At 47.8% G+C, this 14,115-nt stretch overlaps 1 protein-coding gene across 2 annotated transcripts in view; it reads left to right on the top strand.

Annotated features, from left to right (window-relative positions):
- CAPN5 (calpain 5) overlaps positions 1–12,578 on the top strand; it is a 59,317-nt gene extending 46,739 nt beyond the window's left edge. Inside the window, exons 4-13 of one of the 2 annotated variants that reach the window (XM_074918572.1) lie at positions 414–622; positions 1,056–1,248; positions 1,812–2,005; positions 2,714–2,791; positions 3,312–3,507; positions 4,523–4,645; positions 5,151–5,347; positions 5,716–5,837; positions 8,860–8,996; positions 9,254–12,578. In XM_074918572.1, coding sequence (XP_074774673.1) covers positions 414–622; positions 1,056–1,248; positions 1,812–2,005; positions 2,714–2,791; positions 3,312–3,507; positions 4,523–4,645; positions 5,151–5,347; positions 5,716–5,837; positions 8,860–8,996; positions 9,254–9,436 — 1,632 coding nt within the window. In that variant the 3' untranslated portion in view covers positions 9,437–12,578. The remainder of the gene's footprint in view (positions 1–413; positions 623–1,055; positions 1,249–1,811; positions 2,006–2,713; positions 2,792–3,311; positions 3,508–4,522; positions 4,646–5,150; positions 5,348–5,715; positions 5,838–8,859; positions 8,997–9,253) is intronic. The other variant, XM_074918580.1, reaches the window with a different exon arrangement.
- Positions 12,579–14,115: the final 1,537 nt, after the last annotated feature.

Genomic DNA, 14,115 nt, shown 5'->3' with positions numbered 1-14,115 from the left:
TCAGAGAAGGTGCCCTCTTTTAGTGGTACCCTACTGACACTAAAATGAACAAAAATGTGATCATAAAAATATCCATCCCTGGTCAGACCAAGGACACCAAGGACACTTCTGCTCCAATATCCTGTCTACAGCAGTAGATGGCAGCAGATGTCCAGGGTAGAATTATAAGAAAGAGGACAAGGATCTCCTGCTCTGTATTCCAAGGTGCAATGAAGTCTAAACTATTCTAGTACATGTTTATCTAGTTTGCACTGGAGCAACCAGGTCCAAAATCTGGCCCCAACAGGCCGTAAGCAAGTCCATCCCCCTCACATTCTTCCTTATCTTTGATATTGTCTGTGTTATTTCCAGGATGGGAGTCAAAATCAGCAAAAAAGGGAATAACCTAGGTGCATGTGCCTCTTCTCTTGCAGGTCATCCCAGACTGGAAGGAGCAGGAGTGGAATCCTGAGAAACCCGAGAGCTACGTGGGAATCTTCCACTTCCAGTTCTGGCGTTTCGGTCAGTGGCTGGACGTGGTGATAGATGACCGCCTGCCCACACTCCACAACCAGCTCATCTACTGCCACTCCAACTCCAGGAACGAGTTCTGGTGTGCCTTGGTGGAGAAAGCTTATGCCAAGTAGGTACCCAGGCAGTTGCAGGACAAACTGGGACCTGGGCACCCTGGTTTTCTGTTCATTTGTCGGTTGGTTTGCACCAGTGGAAACAACAGCTTTCCTGGGGAGGAGTAGGACATATCTCAAGCAGATAGAAACTTTAAGAAAAAAACAAAACCAAACCTTCTCTAGCCTTAATTTACCCTCAAGGCAAAATATTCTCCAACTCCACATTTATTTAACACCTATCCCAGAGATTTCAAGTTCCCTTTACTTTGTCTTATGACAGCAAGAGTGCTGCAAGCAGCATGAGTTATTTTTTTACCCTAGTTTGCTGTGCCCACCCACTGAAAGTTTTATTACAAATCTCTGTTCCCCAGTCTGCCCCAGGAACTGTTCTAGACCCCTTAAAATGTTAAGCCAGTGTTGTTATGCCAACCCTGTACCCTGTTTCAGGTTGTCAGGCTGTTATGAGGCCCTGGATGGAGGCAACACAGCTGATGCCCTGGTAGACTTTACTGGTGGGGTCTCTGAACCTATTGACCTGACCGAAGGGGACTACATTGCTGATGAAGCCAAGAGAAACCTCCTCTTTGAGCGTGTGTTGAAGGTGCACGGCCGGGGAGGCCTCATCAGCTGCTCCATCAAAGTAAGCAATGTTACCTGTATAATCACGGTCCCGTGGGAATAGGTATTTTAGGATGTGGTTGTCTTATGCTGTCGGAGACCTCTAAATTAGATCAGGTGAATTATGGTCAAGGGTTTCTGCTTCTTGTGATGGCAAAAGGAGTCAAGCCTAGATATCAGCCCTCTTTATTCCTCATTGCTATGTCCAAGAGCCCAGATTCATCCCACCACTGTTTAAATGTTAGGAGATGTTTCACTTCCAGAGAAGGGCGTTTTGGTGTCTGCACGTGGACATCTCTACAAACGCTGGGTGCCAGACCTCCCGTTATAGCCAGTCGAATGAGCTGTATTGGTTGACAACATGCGAGCTCAGAGACCTCATGCAGCAGATGAAGACCAGGATCTAGCACTTAAAATAGCATCTGATACATCTGCCAAGGCAACTGGCACTATCTCTGAGCATTGGTGCTCTTCTTTTTGGCTCAGAGAAACCTGCAGAGAAATCTGAGCTCCTATTTTTTCCCAGTCCCTGCAAAGACAGTCGCATCCTCCTGGTCCAAGCACTGTCTGTGTCCCCCTGCCCAGGCGACATCAGCAGCTGACATGGAGGCCCGCCTGGACTGCGGACTGGTGAAGGGCCACGCGTACGCAGTGACGGACGTGCGGAAGGTCCGCCTGGGCCATGGCCTGCTGTCCTTCTTCAAGTCAGAGAAACTGGACATGATCCGCATGCGCAACCCGTGGGGAGAGCGGGAGTGGAACGGACCTTGGAGTGACACGTGAGTTAGGATGGGCAACCAGCAGCACCTTTTTTTGGAGGGAAAAGCTGGGTTGGAGCAAGCTTTGAGACATGAGACAATTTGACTACATCCATACCTGTAGGATAACATTGTATGGGCAGTTGGGGGATGCTGCTTCAACACATGTCCTAAACCTACTATTTCATTCCTTGCCCTGGCGTCCCGGGAGGGTGGCTGAGCTTGGAAGACCTTCTCATTAAGGTTCTGGTGGGTGTTGTGGTGAAATTGCCAGGATGTTCACACTAGTGCAGGATGATTATAATTCACCTTTCTGCTCCCAGTCTTGTTCCAGAAAAAATAGCATCCAATAGAATCAACCTCTACCACTAGTGACTGCTGTGATGTTTGTGGATGGGATGAGGAACCAAGAGCTGGTGAAACCAGAGCCTTTGGCTGGAGTCCATTTTGTTATCTTCACCAATAGGGTTTTGAAATTACTGGCCAAACAAAATCTTGCCAAGTTGGATTGAGCCCTACTGGTCAGGAAGGAAGTTGAATCCCCAAGCCATGCTGCACTCCCCCCACGTCTGGAAGATGAGCTAACCAGAGCACTGTGGGGACTGTTTGCATGGCTGGAGCTTTATACAGGCCTTGTGCCCCTGACAGATCCTGCCGAGGCCAGGTAGCCCCTTGAATTCTCATGTGTCCCCTTGCCCTCAGAGTAATGATCCTGTACTCTTCCCACAGCTCTGAAGAATGGCAGAAAGTGAGTAAAAGTGAGAGAGAGAAGATGGGGATGACGGTAGAAGACGACGGAGAGTTCTGGTGAGTCCCTCCTAGGGTTGCCACTACAGGCCATGCCCACAGAGTCCTCCCACCCCATGAAGCATGTGAGTCATTTCCATGCATACATCTATCCAGAGCAAACAGCCTTCCAAGCCCTAGGGATATTTAGTGAAGCCTCCTCCTTTGAATGTTAACTTTGAATGGCCGTGACCCTCGGTTTGCAAGCTGCTCTGTATCACGCTATGTCCAAACTATTATGGAACCTGTTATGAATGTGCTGAACTTAACAGCCTCACCAGGTATGTTTCAATACATCCATGTGTTGAGGAAGGGCCACTACCGTGCTCCTCACACTCCAAAACACATAGCTCTGTTGCTTAAACTGCAGAAGAAGTATTGGCTGCGTGCATGGAGGCAGGTACCTCCATCTCTTTTGTTATTCAGCAGCCATCAGAGCCTACCCACACACAGTCTCTAACAGGTGATGAAGAAAATCCCTGCAGCATACTGTTCAGGGGAATGAAGCAGCATAACGAGGCTCTGTCCTTTCCTAACTTAGGATGACCTTCGAAGATTTCTGCAAATACTTCACGGACATCATCAAGTGCCGTCTCATCAACACATCCTACCTGAGCATCCACAAGACCTGGGAGGAGGCAGTGCTACATGGGGCATGGACCAGAAACAATGACCCCTTGAAGAACCGCTGTGGAGGCTGTATCAACCACAAGGACACCTTTTTGCAGAACCCCCAAGTGAGTCATGGAACAGAGGACCTTCTGGAGCCTTCACATGTGCTTCCAAGTGCTTAAATCTCCTACAGGGACCTAGAAGGCCAAAATGGCTGCCAGACCTCTAGTAGATTAAATGTGCTTGCAACCATTCTTTGGCTGACATATGTGCTCACAATCATTCCTGGCACAGCGTGACCAGTATCCAGGCCAACTCTATTAACCTTATCCCTCTTATCAGGGGGACTGCGTCCAAGTGCCTGGTGTAGAGCATCTTGGCACAAGTAAACAGCAAACTGCACCACAGGGTAGCAGTGTTAGCTGGTGCCAGTCAAACAGGGCCAGGAACCATTTCCAACAATTTGCATGTCTAAACGATCAAATTCCAGTTCCTTTGCCCAATCCTTGGCACTGTTAAGTTTACCAGGACAGGTGTAGTCTGTAGGGACTGTTTCCTTCTAGCCTGGCCTTCAGAAAAGGCCCTGCTCTGAAGTTCATCTCCTGGAACAAGTGTTTCTGTCCTATCCTGCTCTGAACTGGGATTCTCAGTAACATGAGACAAGTTCTTGTGAGTCCTTCATCTAACAAGCAGATGAAGGATGGTCTGGTCCGTTGCAGGAATTGTCATCAAGGTTGTTTCCTGCTTCCAGCTCTTCATTAGCCTTCATCTTAGTTCTCTGTGAACATCAGTTTCTCCTTCCATGCCTTGTAGTAGGACTTGTGGCAGACTGCAAGGGGTGAAAGTCTCTGGTATGAGACTGCATCTAGATTCCTTGGATTCTGCCAAGCAATTCCAAGACTGGATTTCCCAGTCTTTCTCTAAGATGAGCCAAAAAGGTCTCTGGCTTGGCAAGATGATACCAGTTCCCAAGAGGAGTGGCTAGAGGCTCTCAATGCTGGTACTGAAACCAGACTGTCCCTGCAGTGAGGTGAATGAGGAGAAGCTGAGGTTTACTCTAGTATGTGTCTACCCCCACCCATGCCCAGTGGTCCTGTCGTTGTAGAAGTCCTTTCCTTACATTCCTCCCTTTGCTTCTAGTATGTGTTTGATGTGAAGAAAGCAGAAGATGAAGTGCTGATCTCCATCCAGCAGAAGCCAAAAAGGACCAGCCGCAAAGAGGGCAAAGGAGAGAACTTGGCCATAGGCTTTGATATCCATAAGGTAGACCATGCATGTTGGCCTGGATACCCCCATAAGTTTGTTTAGTGGTGGAGTGGTACATCAGTCCTGTGTGACCATTGGTATTGTTCATTTAAGCATCATCAGGATGCCTCAGGGGTGCCTTCAGCACAGCCTGCCCCCCTCTAGAGATGATGAGAGATTTCAGAGGTGAGCAGCGGCAGCATGGACAAGTTCTCCTTGCTAAAAGCACTGGTTAGTCTGTTACCTCCACATGTTGAAATCCATTAGACTGATCCTTATGTGTTTCTTGCTGGGTCCATAGTGTCACGCTGGAACGCAAGAGCAAGTCCCCAAGCCAACAGAGTTGGGAGAGCCATATCCACACTTGTTTTCCATCCAGCCCAGTTGGGACCATTTTGCTGGTTCTCTTAACATCAGCTCTCCAGCACTTTGGGGTCAGTCCTTGCAGTCTGGCCCCCCCGAGGTGGATACCAATACACTGTCTGTCAGTGCTGCTGAGCATCCCGCTGTGGTTTCTGCCCAGGTGGAGCTCAACAGGAACTACCGGATGCACACCCTGCAGCAGAAGGTGGCCAGCTCCATTTACATCAACTCCCGCAGCGTCTTCCTGAGGACGGACCTGAAGGAAGGCCGTTACGTCATCATCCCCACCACTTTTGACCCTGGTCATGTAGGCGAGTTCCTTCTCAGGATTTTCACAGATGTGCCTTCAGATTGCCGGTAAGAAGCAACGGCAGGGATGGGGAGGAGCTGGCTATTTGGAGAAAACCCTGTGCTTTTGAGATGTGGTTTTCCTGATCGGAATTGGTCATAGTCTTGCCTGGAGCTGGCGTCTGACTTCCTTTGAAGGGTGGCCAAGAGATAGGGCATCTTTACAGGTCTCACCACAGACATGCAGAGAAGCTCCCACTCTGCTTCTAAGCAAGACATGGGAGAGCATCCCAAACCCAGGCTGAGGAGCTTGGACCGGGGAGCAGAGTCTGACAGGGGACAGTGTGTGGTCCTTCCATCCTGGTAGAACAAACTCTCTGGCTTGCACATGGGGTAAGGCTGGGCACCTCTCAAAGGCCACATGTCTTTCCTTGCAGAGAGCTGACACTGGATGAGCCAGCACACACCTGCTGGAGTGGGATGTGTGGTTACCCACAAGTGGTATCCCAGATCCATGTCCTTGCCGCAGCCGGGCTCAAGAATCAGGACTCCCAAGGAGGTACTGGTCTTTCCCTGCCTGTTGTCTAGTCCTGGAGAAGTTGGGATGGTTGTTTCAGTGGGAAGAGAGGGGAGGTGGCTTCATGAGGTGGGAGGTTGCTGGGATTTATTATGTCCTCAGATAATTTTTTCAGTGAACATGACTGATTCAGACGCCAGAGGAGGAGAAAGTCCATGGAGAATCAAACTCACTTCTTGCTGTGGACATGATCTGGGAGCTCTTATATTTAGGCTGTTGTCTAAGATCCTCAGGAGACCCTCCCAAATCTTCCCCAAAGCCCTTAGCAGTGGTCCTGTAACAATCCAGACTTTCCTCCTGACTATGAACAGCTGTAAGAGTCAGGAATAGTATGTAAAGGTTTTTTTTTTGTAGGAAGAACAGAGAAGCAGTGGAACAGCTGATTGATGTGATGTAGTGTTCATCACCAGAGGCTGGATAAATGCCCATCAGTAGAGAGTAGGTCAAATTTAGCTCATTTTGGGATAGTGTGGATCGAGAGTCTCTCCCTCTATTTCCTGTAAATCCCACTCCACACTTGGCTCCTAGGAGCCCTCTGAGGTGACCTGAGCCACCACCAGCACAGTGCACTGTGTTTCTGCCTCCTTGGTCCTGCCAAGGTTCATTGTCATGGTCCTCTGATGCAATTTTGACATCCAACACTTGTCTTGCATGAAAGACAGCAGCAGCACCATGCCTCACCATGTCCTGCGGCCACACAGAAGCTCATAGCAATAGCCCCGTGTTCAGTCATTCTGGGGTATCTGGACTGAGAAATCAAGGGGTAGTGATGATTTGTACTGGGAGATCACTGAAGTTGTCTTCAGACAGCTTCTAGAGACTGTGATTAGAGAAGCAAATGCCTTTCCACCGTGGGAACAGACCAGATTCTAGCCTTTTTCCTCCATTTCCTGAGTCAAGGACCTGTTGAATGTGGCACTAGCAAGACAAAATAAAAGTATAAAAATTGAAAGCTTAAAATTAAAAAAGTCTAAATTAAAAAAAATATTTTTTTTTTCCTTCACCCAAGCATTATTGTCAGGGATGCATTATCACTAGAGCCCTGCAAGTAATGAGCAGGATTCTTCCTTAGGGCAAGGACTAGCCCAATTTTCTTATTTATCACATGCCACATATCCTGTCTGCTGTTTGGGGAGGGAATTCAACCCAGGTAGGCTGTTTTCTCTTGTGTTACTCGCATAGCTCAGTGTATCTGTAGGAACGCAGGGAAATCTGTAGCCAAAAGTCTCTGAAGTGTTCACAGAAACGAGGAGATCTGTCTTTCCTTCAGTCAAGGGTACATGTGGATTCTGAAGCCATAAAACATTTTTTCAGCAAGAGACCCTTGGGAAGAGGTTTTTTTCCAGCTGTTTTCCAGCTGTTCATCTCCCACCACCAGCAGTCTGCATGTGTGGTGCTTTCCAGTGCAATGGCATCTTTTGTGTCCTCCAGCCCAGGCCTTCCACACTACTTTGGAAATAGTGATTTACGGACAGGAATTGGCTCCGGCTGATGGAATATGAGGATTTAGTGGGACATCCCAAAAGACTAGTCTAGTCTGGAAAAACAGCTGTGAAATCCAGCAGCTGTGTCTCACCAGGGGAGCCAGGTCCTTGCAAACAAAAAGCTAGCGAGGAGGTGGTCTGGCAATCAAAGATGTGGTTCTTAAATCCTTGGCCTTCAGAAAGGGGTGGTTTGTTCCTCCTCATTTCCACATTTCCCTTGGACAAGAAAACTCATCTACCTGGTCTGTGTTTCCATCATAGCCGCTAAAGCTTATCATAAAAAAATGCATTTTGGCAGCTAAATTTCATAGCAATAGCTCATTCTCTACTGAAATTCCCAAAACAAGCATTTGTTTCCTAAGGGGAAAATGTTCACTAATGAGGGACTCTTTCCCTCTCCTGGAAGCTCAGGTACTGTCCAGCTGTAAGCTGGTAGTCTGTGAACTTGGTAATTTTACTCTCCATCTTTGTGGCCTGTTTGTTCCCCATGACTATCTTGTTCCAGCTGGGATATTTCTGTAACTTTCCTTTCCCACTTTCTCCTCCCCTTCCCACTCATTTCCCCTGGTTGCCCCTCAGTGCCCAATCTTTCTCTTCGCCATGTCTCAAACTGCCACCAATGATCCTTTTGATCTTCTCCATGAGTTCCTGCCCACAACAAATACTCTAAGAACCATTTTCACCTCTTTAAAAGGCTTCTAAATACATTTCCATCCTAAGGCTCCTCATTCATTGGTTGTTCACCAAACCTTCTTAGTGCTCAAGTGGTCTCATTTTTGGATCTCATAACTTAACATATCTTGACACTTAATTTTGGCTCAGTGTTGTGCTGTCTCTCATCACCTTGACCACCCAACATTTTTCTTAACCCCAACATTAGTCATTGTACTGACAGCCCCTGCAACGTTGAGTCTCACTGAGTCTAGGAGGAAGATGTGCCAGTGATTTGAGCATGGGGTTGAAACGCACAGTCCCTGCTGAGGTAGCTAGTTATCACCTTAAAGTAAAACTAAAGTTAGCCTGACTTGGGAGTATATGAGCTGCAGTGGAAGCAAGTGGGTTTTTGCAGCTTGAAGGCACTTGCCTTCTTGGTGTTTACTTCTGTGAAACAATCTGTGAGCCTGTTTCTCTTCTCCGTGGCTTTATTTCTGCCTGCCTTCAGCAGAGCAAATCTTGAAAGGAGAACTGAACAAGGTGGTGTCTTCTGTGAAAAATTTATCCAAAAGCTCAGGAGAATTTGGAGTTGTGAAGGAGTGTTTATGTAGAATATGGTGTCAAGGAAGAGGCGGCCATTTCATAGCAGTCCATCACTACCTACTGCCCAGGGACACTTAACAGAAGCAAGCCTGAGCCCAACAGCTGAGCTTCGTGGACATCATCTGGGTGTGATGAACTCTTTGGTAGAAATTCATCTCCTCTGGTGGGGTGTAGAGGAAAAGTGCTGCATGACACCCCTGGGAAAGGTCTCTGGGGAATTACAGGAGCTACAAGAACGCAAAAATTCCCTTTTCTCTCCCCAGGAGCTGACCCTTATGTGATCATGAAGTGTGAAGGGCAGAAAGTGCGCTCTCCAGTGAAGAAGAACACGGTGTCTCCAGAGTTTGATGTGAAAGGGCTCTTCTACCGCAAGAAGCCAGGCCAACCCATCATTGTTCAGGTACCCAGCAGGCTGAGGGATGGAGACCCTCTCTCATTTGAACCCCTCCACTTCCCCTCTCCTCACACTGTCCACAGCGAGTCTGTTCCCCCAGGCTGAGCATTATCAGTTCACACAGCTCAACCTCTCAGCACCACAGCTGAGCCACCTTGAGCACCTCCACGGCTCCAGCTGGGAGCAGGTCCTCAATGACACCTTCTCCTCTCCAGTGCTGCATCCTTCAAGGAACTGCCCTCCTGTCTATTTTGTTTCCCCAGATCTGGAACCACAACTTAATAAGTGACGAGTTCTTGGGCCAAGTGGTGCTCACGGGGGATCCCGGCGACCGGCAGTCAGTGCACACGCTGCACCTCCAGGACAAGGGGAACAGGAGATCAAACGATCTCTCTGGAACCATCGCTGTGAAGCTGCTCAGCAGTAACATCCTCACCAACGTCTAAATACTCAAGGACTCTTCTGGTGCCACATATGTGTATATAAACATGCACACATACATACGTATATATATATATATATACACACACACAGAGCCTACTTACCATCTGCAAAGTGTATATGAACTATGCATGCATTCCACTCAAAGGAGCCAATCTTGTGTTTTCAATGTTAAAAAAATGGTGCCTTTTTGGGGAACCGCAACGATCCTTCTGCTGGCATCCTCTGCAGCCCCCATCGCCGCCGTGTGCCCTGTGGGATTGCTGCGAGCACGCTGTGTGTCCTGACAGCCAGAGCACAATGCCCTGATGCTGTTTGTTTACACGGGCTGGCACACACGTGCCGCCACGCACACGTGTGGCCTCTGCAGTCCCACCAGCCGCTTCAATGCATCTTCGATGTCTCTGCTTGGTTTTAGAGTAGCGTGTGTGAAGTCGTCTCCCGTGAAACTGCCATTTAATCGCTTCTCTGTGGAGGCACCTCAGCAAAGGAGAAGTGGAAAAAAAGATTGGGGCCTTTTGGATGTTTTCTGGGTCTGGGTTAGCGTACTGCAACTAGAAGGAAAATGCACCAAGGCAGTCCCAAATCCCAAATCCACAGGGGCAACAAGACTAATGGCTGCATCATTTTAGGGGTGAGCTGTCTCGTCCTGAGTCTTGTTCAACCCCATGCAAGCGTGAAGGATACAAAGATGCCAACAACCATAGTGGGACAACTGTTCTCTGGGGTCAAGTTTTTGAATTGGTCTGGACTCAGCTCTTGCATGTGCCTCTTGAATGCCATGGTGCCTGCTGTCTCCATGTCTTCATGCAGTCCCCATCCCAAGAGCTCACCCCAGTAGCTGGGGTGGGTTGTCTGCTGGGGCCCTTCAGTGTTTAGATTAAAGGAGATCAGTTCCTGTGAAGGCCAAAGCATCAGGTCCGAGGGATGGGGAGCTTTGCTCAGTAGGCTTCATCTTTACTGCTGCATAAAGTGCATCATTTCTCAGTGCCTCGCTTTCCCAAATTCTTTTAAAAAATAGCGGGATTTTAGCTTGTGCTAGAGGAGAAAAGAGGAGCACTGCTCCCAGTGCAGCTTGGAAATGCTGGGAATGTGTAATTCATACCAGTGTTCATCTTTCACCTTTAATTTCCAGTCTACTGGCCTGGAGGATGCGTTGCAGAGTGCTGGAGGCAGTCTCACAAGCACAACCCAAACACATCCTTGGGGCCGTGTCTAGGGCCATGCTCTGCCCCTGTTCGCCATGAAGACTGGGTTTATCTGCCTTATTCCACTGGGTGGCAGAATCTGGCTTCTTATAAACCATCCCAGATAAGCCAAACAACAAACCCTCCTCTGGCCTTTCAGCAGCTGATCAGGGCAGGTTTCAAAACATTTTTTCTCCTGTTGTTTAGGTGGTTGTTTTTTTGTTTTTTGGTTTTTTTTATTCATGTGCCTTTAAAAATAGTGCAAGTTAAGGGGTTTTTCTGTCAGATTTTCTAACAAGCTAATCTTTTGCAGTCACCTGCATACGAAGTGGTGTAATCTTGGTAGATTTTGGCCTGAGCAGAGTCCTCTGCCTGCAAGGACAAGTGAAGAGAAAAGCCTTCTTTTGCCATAGTAAGTAGGGTTTCTGCTTGTTCTACTAGATGCCCATGTTTGTGCTGCAAGTCTGGTGTTGTTTTTTTAAAGTCCCTAAAGATCTGCAAAGTCTGTAATGTGCGAAGATGTTCCCCTAAGTCACATTACCTGCCAGCTCAATTCTTGGTGCGTCCAGAAGCGTATGGTACAAATTAATCGATTTTTTGGAGGCTGTTTTTCCCTTTTCCTCATCTTTAGAGTTTACCTGTGGTTGTGAACGTTTTTTTTACCAAATTGCTTATTTTCTTAGGCCATTTTTTGCAGGACTTAGAGACAAGCAGAGGCCCACAAGATACTCTTTCCACATCTCAACTATTCCTGGCCTGCACTGGGCACCCTCCAGCTCCTGGTGCCATCACTGGGACCTAGTTTAGTTCAGTATCTTGCAGAATTGGCTCAAATGCTCCTAGTTTGGTAAGGTGACATTTTGACCCCCAAAGTCAAAGCAAATCCTTGAATTTGGGCAGGCCAATTCAGAGATATTTTGATTTTATTGTCATTTTGTTCATGGGACTTATCACTGAAAATAAACGAAAGCGGTATTGCGGGGCTAGAAGGCATGATTTAATTCTTAGGAGAAGATCTCACAGGCTCATGTTCAGAGGGGTATGTGAGAGGGACTGTGATGCCCAAAGATACCTCACCTGGCAGGGAGGAGAGCTGTTTAGCTAAGGAAGAACATCACAGGAGCTTTGCACCATCATCATCAGATGGGGGTAGCCAGCCTGCCTGTATTAGCCTTGTTTTCTCAGGAAATCAGGCTACTGATAGCTTCGGGATACAAGAGCCATTTGGCCAGGAGTGCCCTGACATGTGCCAAACCTCACCGTGATCCCCAAGGAACGGCGTTGAAGCTTGCCAAGGAGTAGCGGTGCCCTGGTACTCCTGGGCAGCCTCCTTCCTTCCTACAGAGAATCAAGCCATAAAGAGAGGAAAGGCAGCTTTTTCACAGCTTCTTTTAAAAAAAAATAAAATAAAAATCATCACACTATATCAGGACCAAAATGTCTTAATGTCAGTAATATTTGTCCTTTTCTCTTTCAAAAACTTTTGAAAAGTTAGAGCAGAAGCCTTCTTCCCCCTACATTTCCAATGGAATAACAAAAATTACCTTTGTTCCTTTGTTCTTTTTTTTTTTTTTTTGGTCTTGTCTGTAGAGCAGATGGGAGAGGTCAATTATTGAAATGCCATTCCTAATGTTGATTCCTTTTGTCTTTGAATGAAGTAAACAGAAATATTCAGGATATTTTGTCTGAGGGGAGGGCAGGTCTGATAAGCACTTTGCAGTCCCTCTCAGGTGGTGTATGACATGTCTCTGATTTATTTTCCATTTCTTTTGTTAATCATTTCAATGGTCGCAAGTAGCCTGCCGTTACCCTCTGTGAAATCCATTTCTTTTTGACATCTACATGTTAAAACAGGCTATGACTTGTTTTCATCTCCAAAGGCACTGACGTGTCATGCTGCACAAGATCAGAGAGTGGTCCAAACAGAAAGCCAACGTTGTACAGCTGTAAACCTCCTATAAATAAATTGTGTATATTTTATTCAGATTCTCTGCCTTTAAATTGCTGTGTTCTTCCAGAACCCTTTTGGTGGGCACAGGGTGGCTCTGCAGAGCCTTTTTTCATTTGCTTGATTTCACTAAACTCTATTCAAATTGTTTTCTCTGCAGACTTTGAGACTGAGACAAGGCAATCTGCATGAAGGTTTCATGCAAGGTTACACTCATGTTCACTGGGAAAAGCCACAGAGGGGAAGGGTAACCTCCTCTGACTGTAAAAACTTTACATCCTATGCCTCAGAGTCACCACAATGCAGGGGACTTTGTTATTTGAGCCTCATCTGACTCAGAAGAATCTCTGCAGATTGCCAAAAAAAAGTTTTTAAAAAATAATTATGAGCAAAGCAGCAAGAAGATGTGATTTTTGGCTGGCCTTCCCTCAAAGAACAAACAGGCAGGTTGCACGTTGGGAGCCTTTGAAGAACAAAAAGCCAGTCCCTGCCCATGGGAGTCTCTGGTCTTGCTGCTGTAACAGTCCCAAGGGTCTTGCTCCCATCTCAGATTCCAGCCCCCAGCTCCATCACCTGCCTGTGCTCGAGGTCTCTGTAGCATGGAGGAGCTATGCCCTTCTGCAGCCCATCCTCCAGGACCTGGAGGAAGCATCTGGAAAAAGCTTTCTTATTGTGGGGTGAGGGAACCCATCCAGATCATCCTGCTCCTGGGATCATGCCCTGGGACAAAGTGTGTCACCAAACCCTAGATAGAGAAAGGGGCATCCTACTCCTCTGCCTCCACCACTGAAACAGCTTGCAAGGACTGTTTTTCGGGGGGGGAGCCTCACAAACATCTCAACCTCATAAACATCCTAATACAATCCTGAAGGGTGTTCTGAGCAGCAGACATGGCTGAGCATCGACGGGGCTGTGGTACTTGTTGCTGGATATAACACAAGAGCTCTGGTGTAGACCAGGTGGCTTTGCCAAGTCCTGCTTTGTACACATTCAGAAAAAGGGTCTATGCAAGCCTGGATAAGCCACAAATCATCCTGTAGGCATGGAGGTCCTGCTTCCCCACCAGCACCCACATCTCAGTTTTGCTGGTAGCAGGGCAGTGGGCTTGAAAGTGGAGGCTGCTTTGCCAGTCCCTGTGCCGGTGGTGCACGCTGACATGTGGGCTGGCAGCCTGGGCAGGGATGCTGGAATTGGTGTGGGACTCCAGCACATCAGTGTGGCGATGGGAGGAGCTCGGTGCACATTCCGAGACCAGCAGCAGGTAGCAGAACGGTGCACAGCTCCGGGCAGGATCCAGCCCAGGCTCCCCAAGGGTTCTGCAGCATCTCCTCATCCCTCCACTGCTGCCGTCTGTCAGGGATTTCTGCTCACTAACAAACTGACTAAACCAACACTTCAGTCTCCATTTGACCTGCAAGAGCATCTTCATGGAGGAACAGACATCTTACCATGGGTACAAGGTGAGGCTGGAATATTTCTCCTTGGTGTTGGGTGCCCTACAGGCTGCAACGTCCCACCCTAACGCCTGTATACATCCCCCCCATATGGA

The sequence above is a fragment of the Athene noctua genome, chromosome 1 (genome assembly GCF_965140245.1).
Source record: "Athene noctua chromosome 1, bAthNoc1.hap1.1, whole genome shotgun sequence".
NCBI lineage: Eukaryota > Metazoa > Chordata > Aves > Strigiformes > Strigidae > Athene > Athene noctua.
The sequence above is the reverse complement of the archived record's forward strand: the minus strand, read 5'-3'. Positions and strand labels throughout refer to the sequence as shown.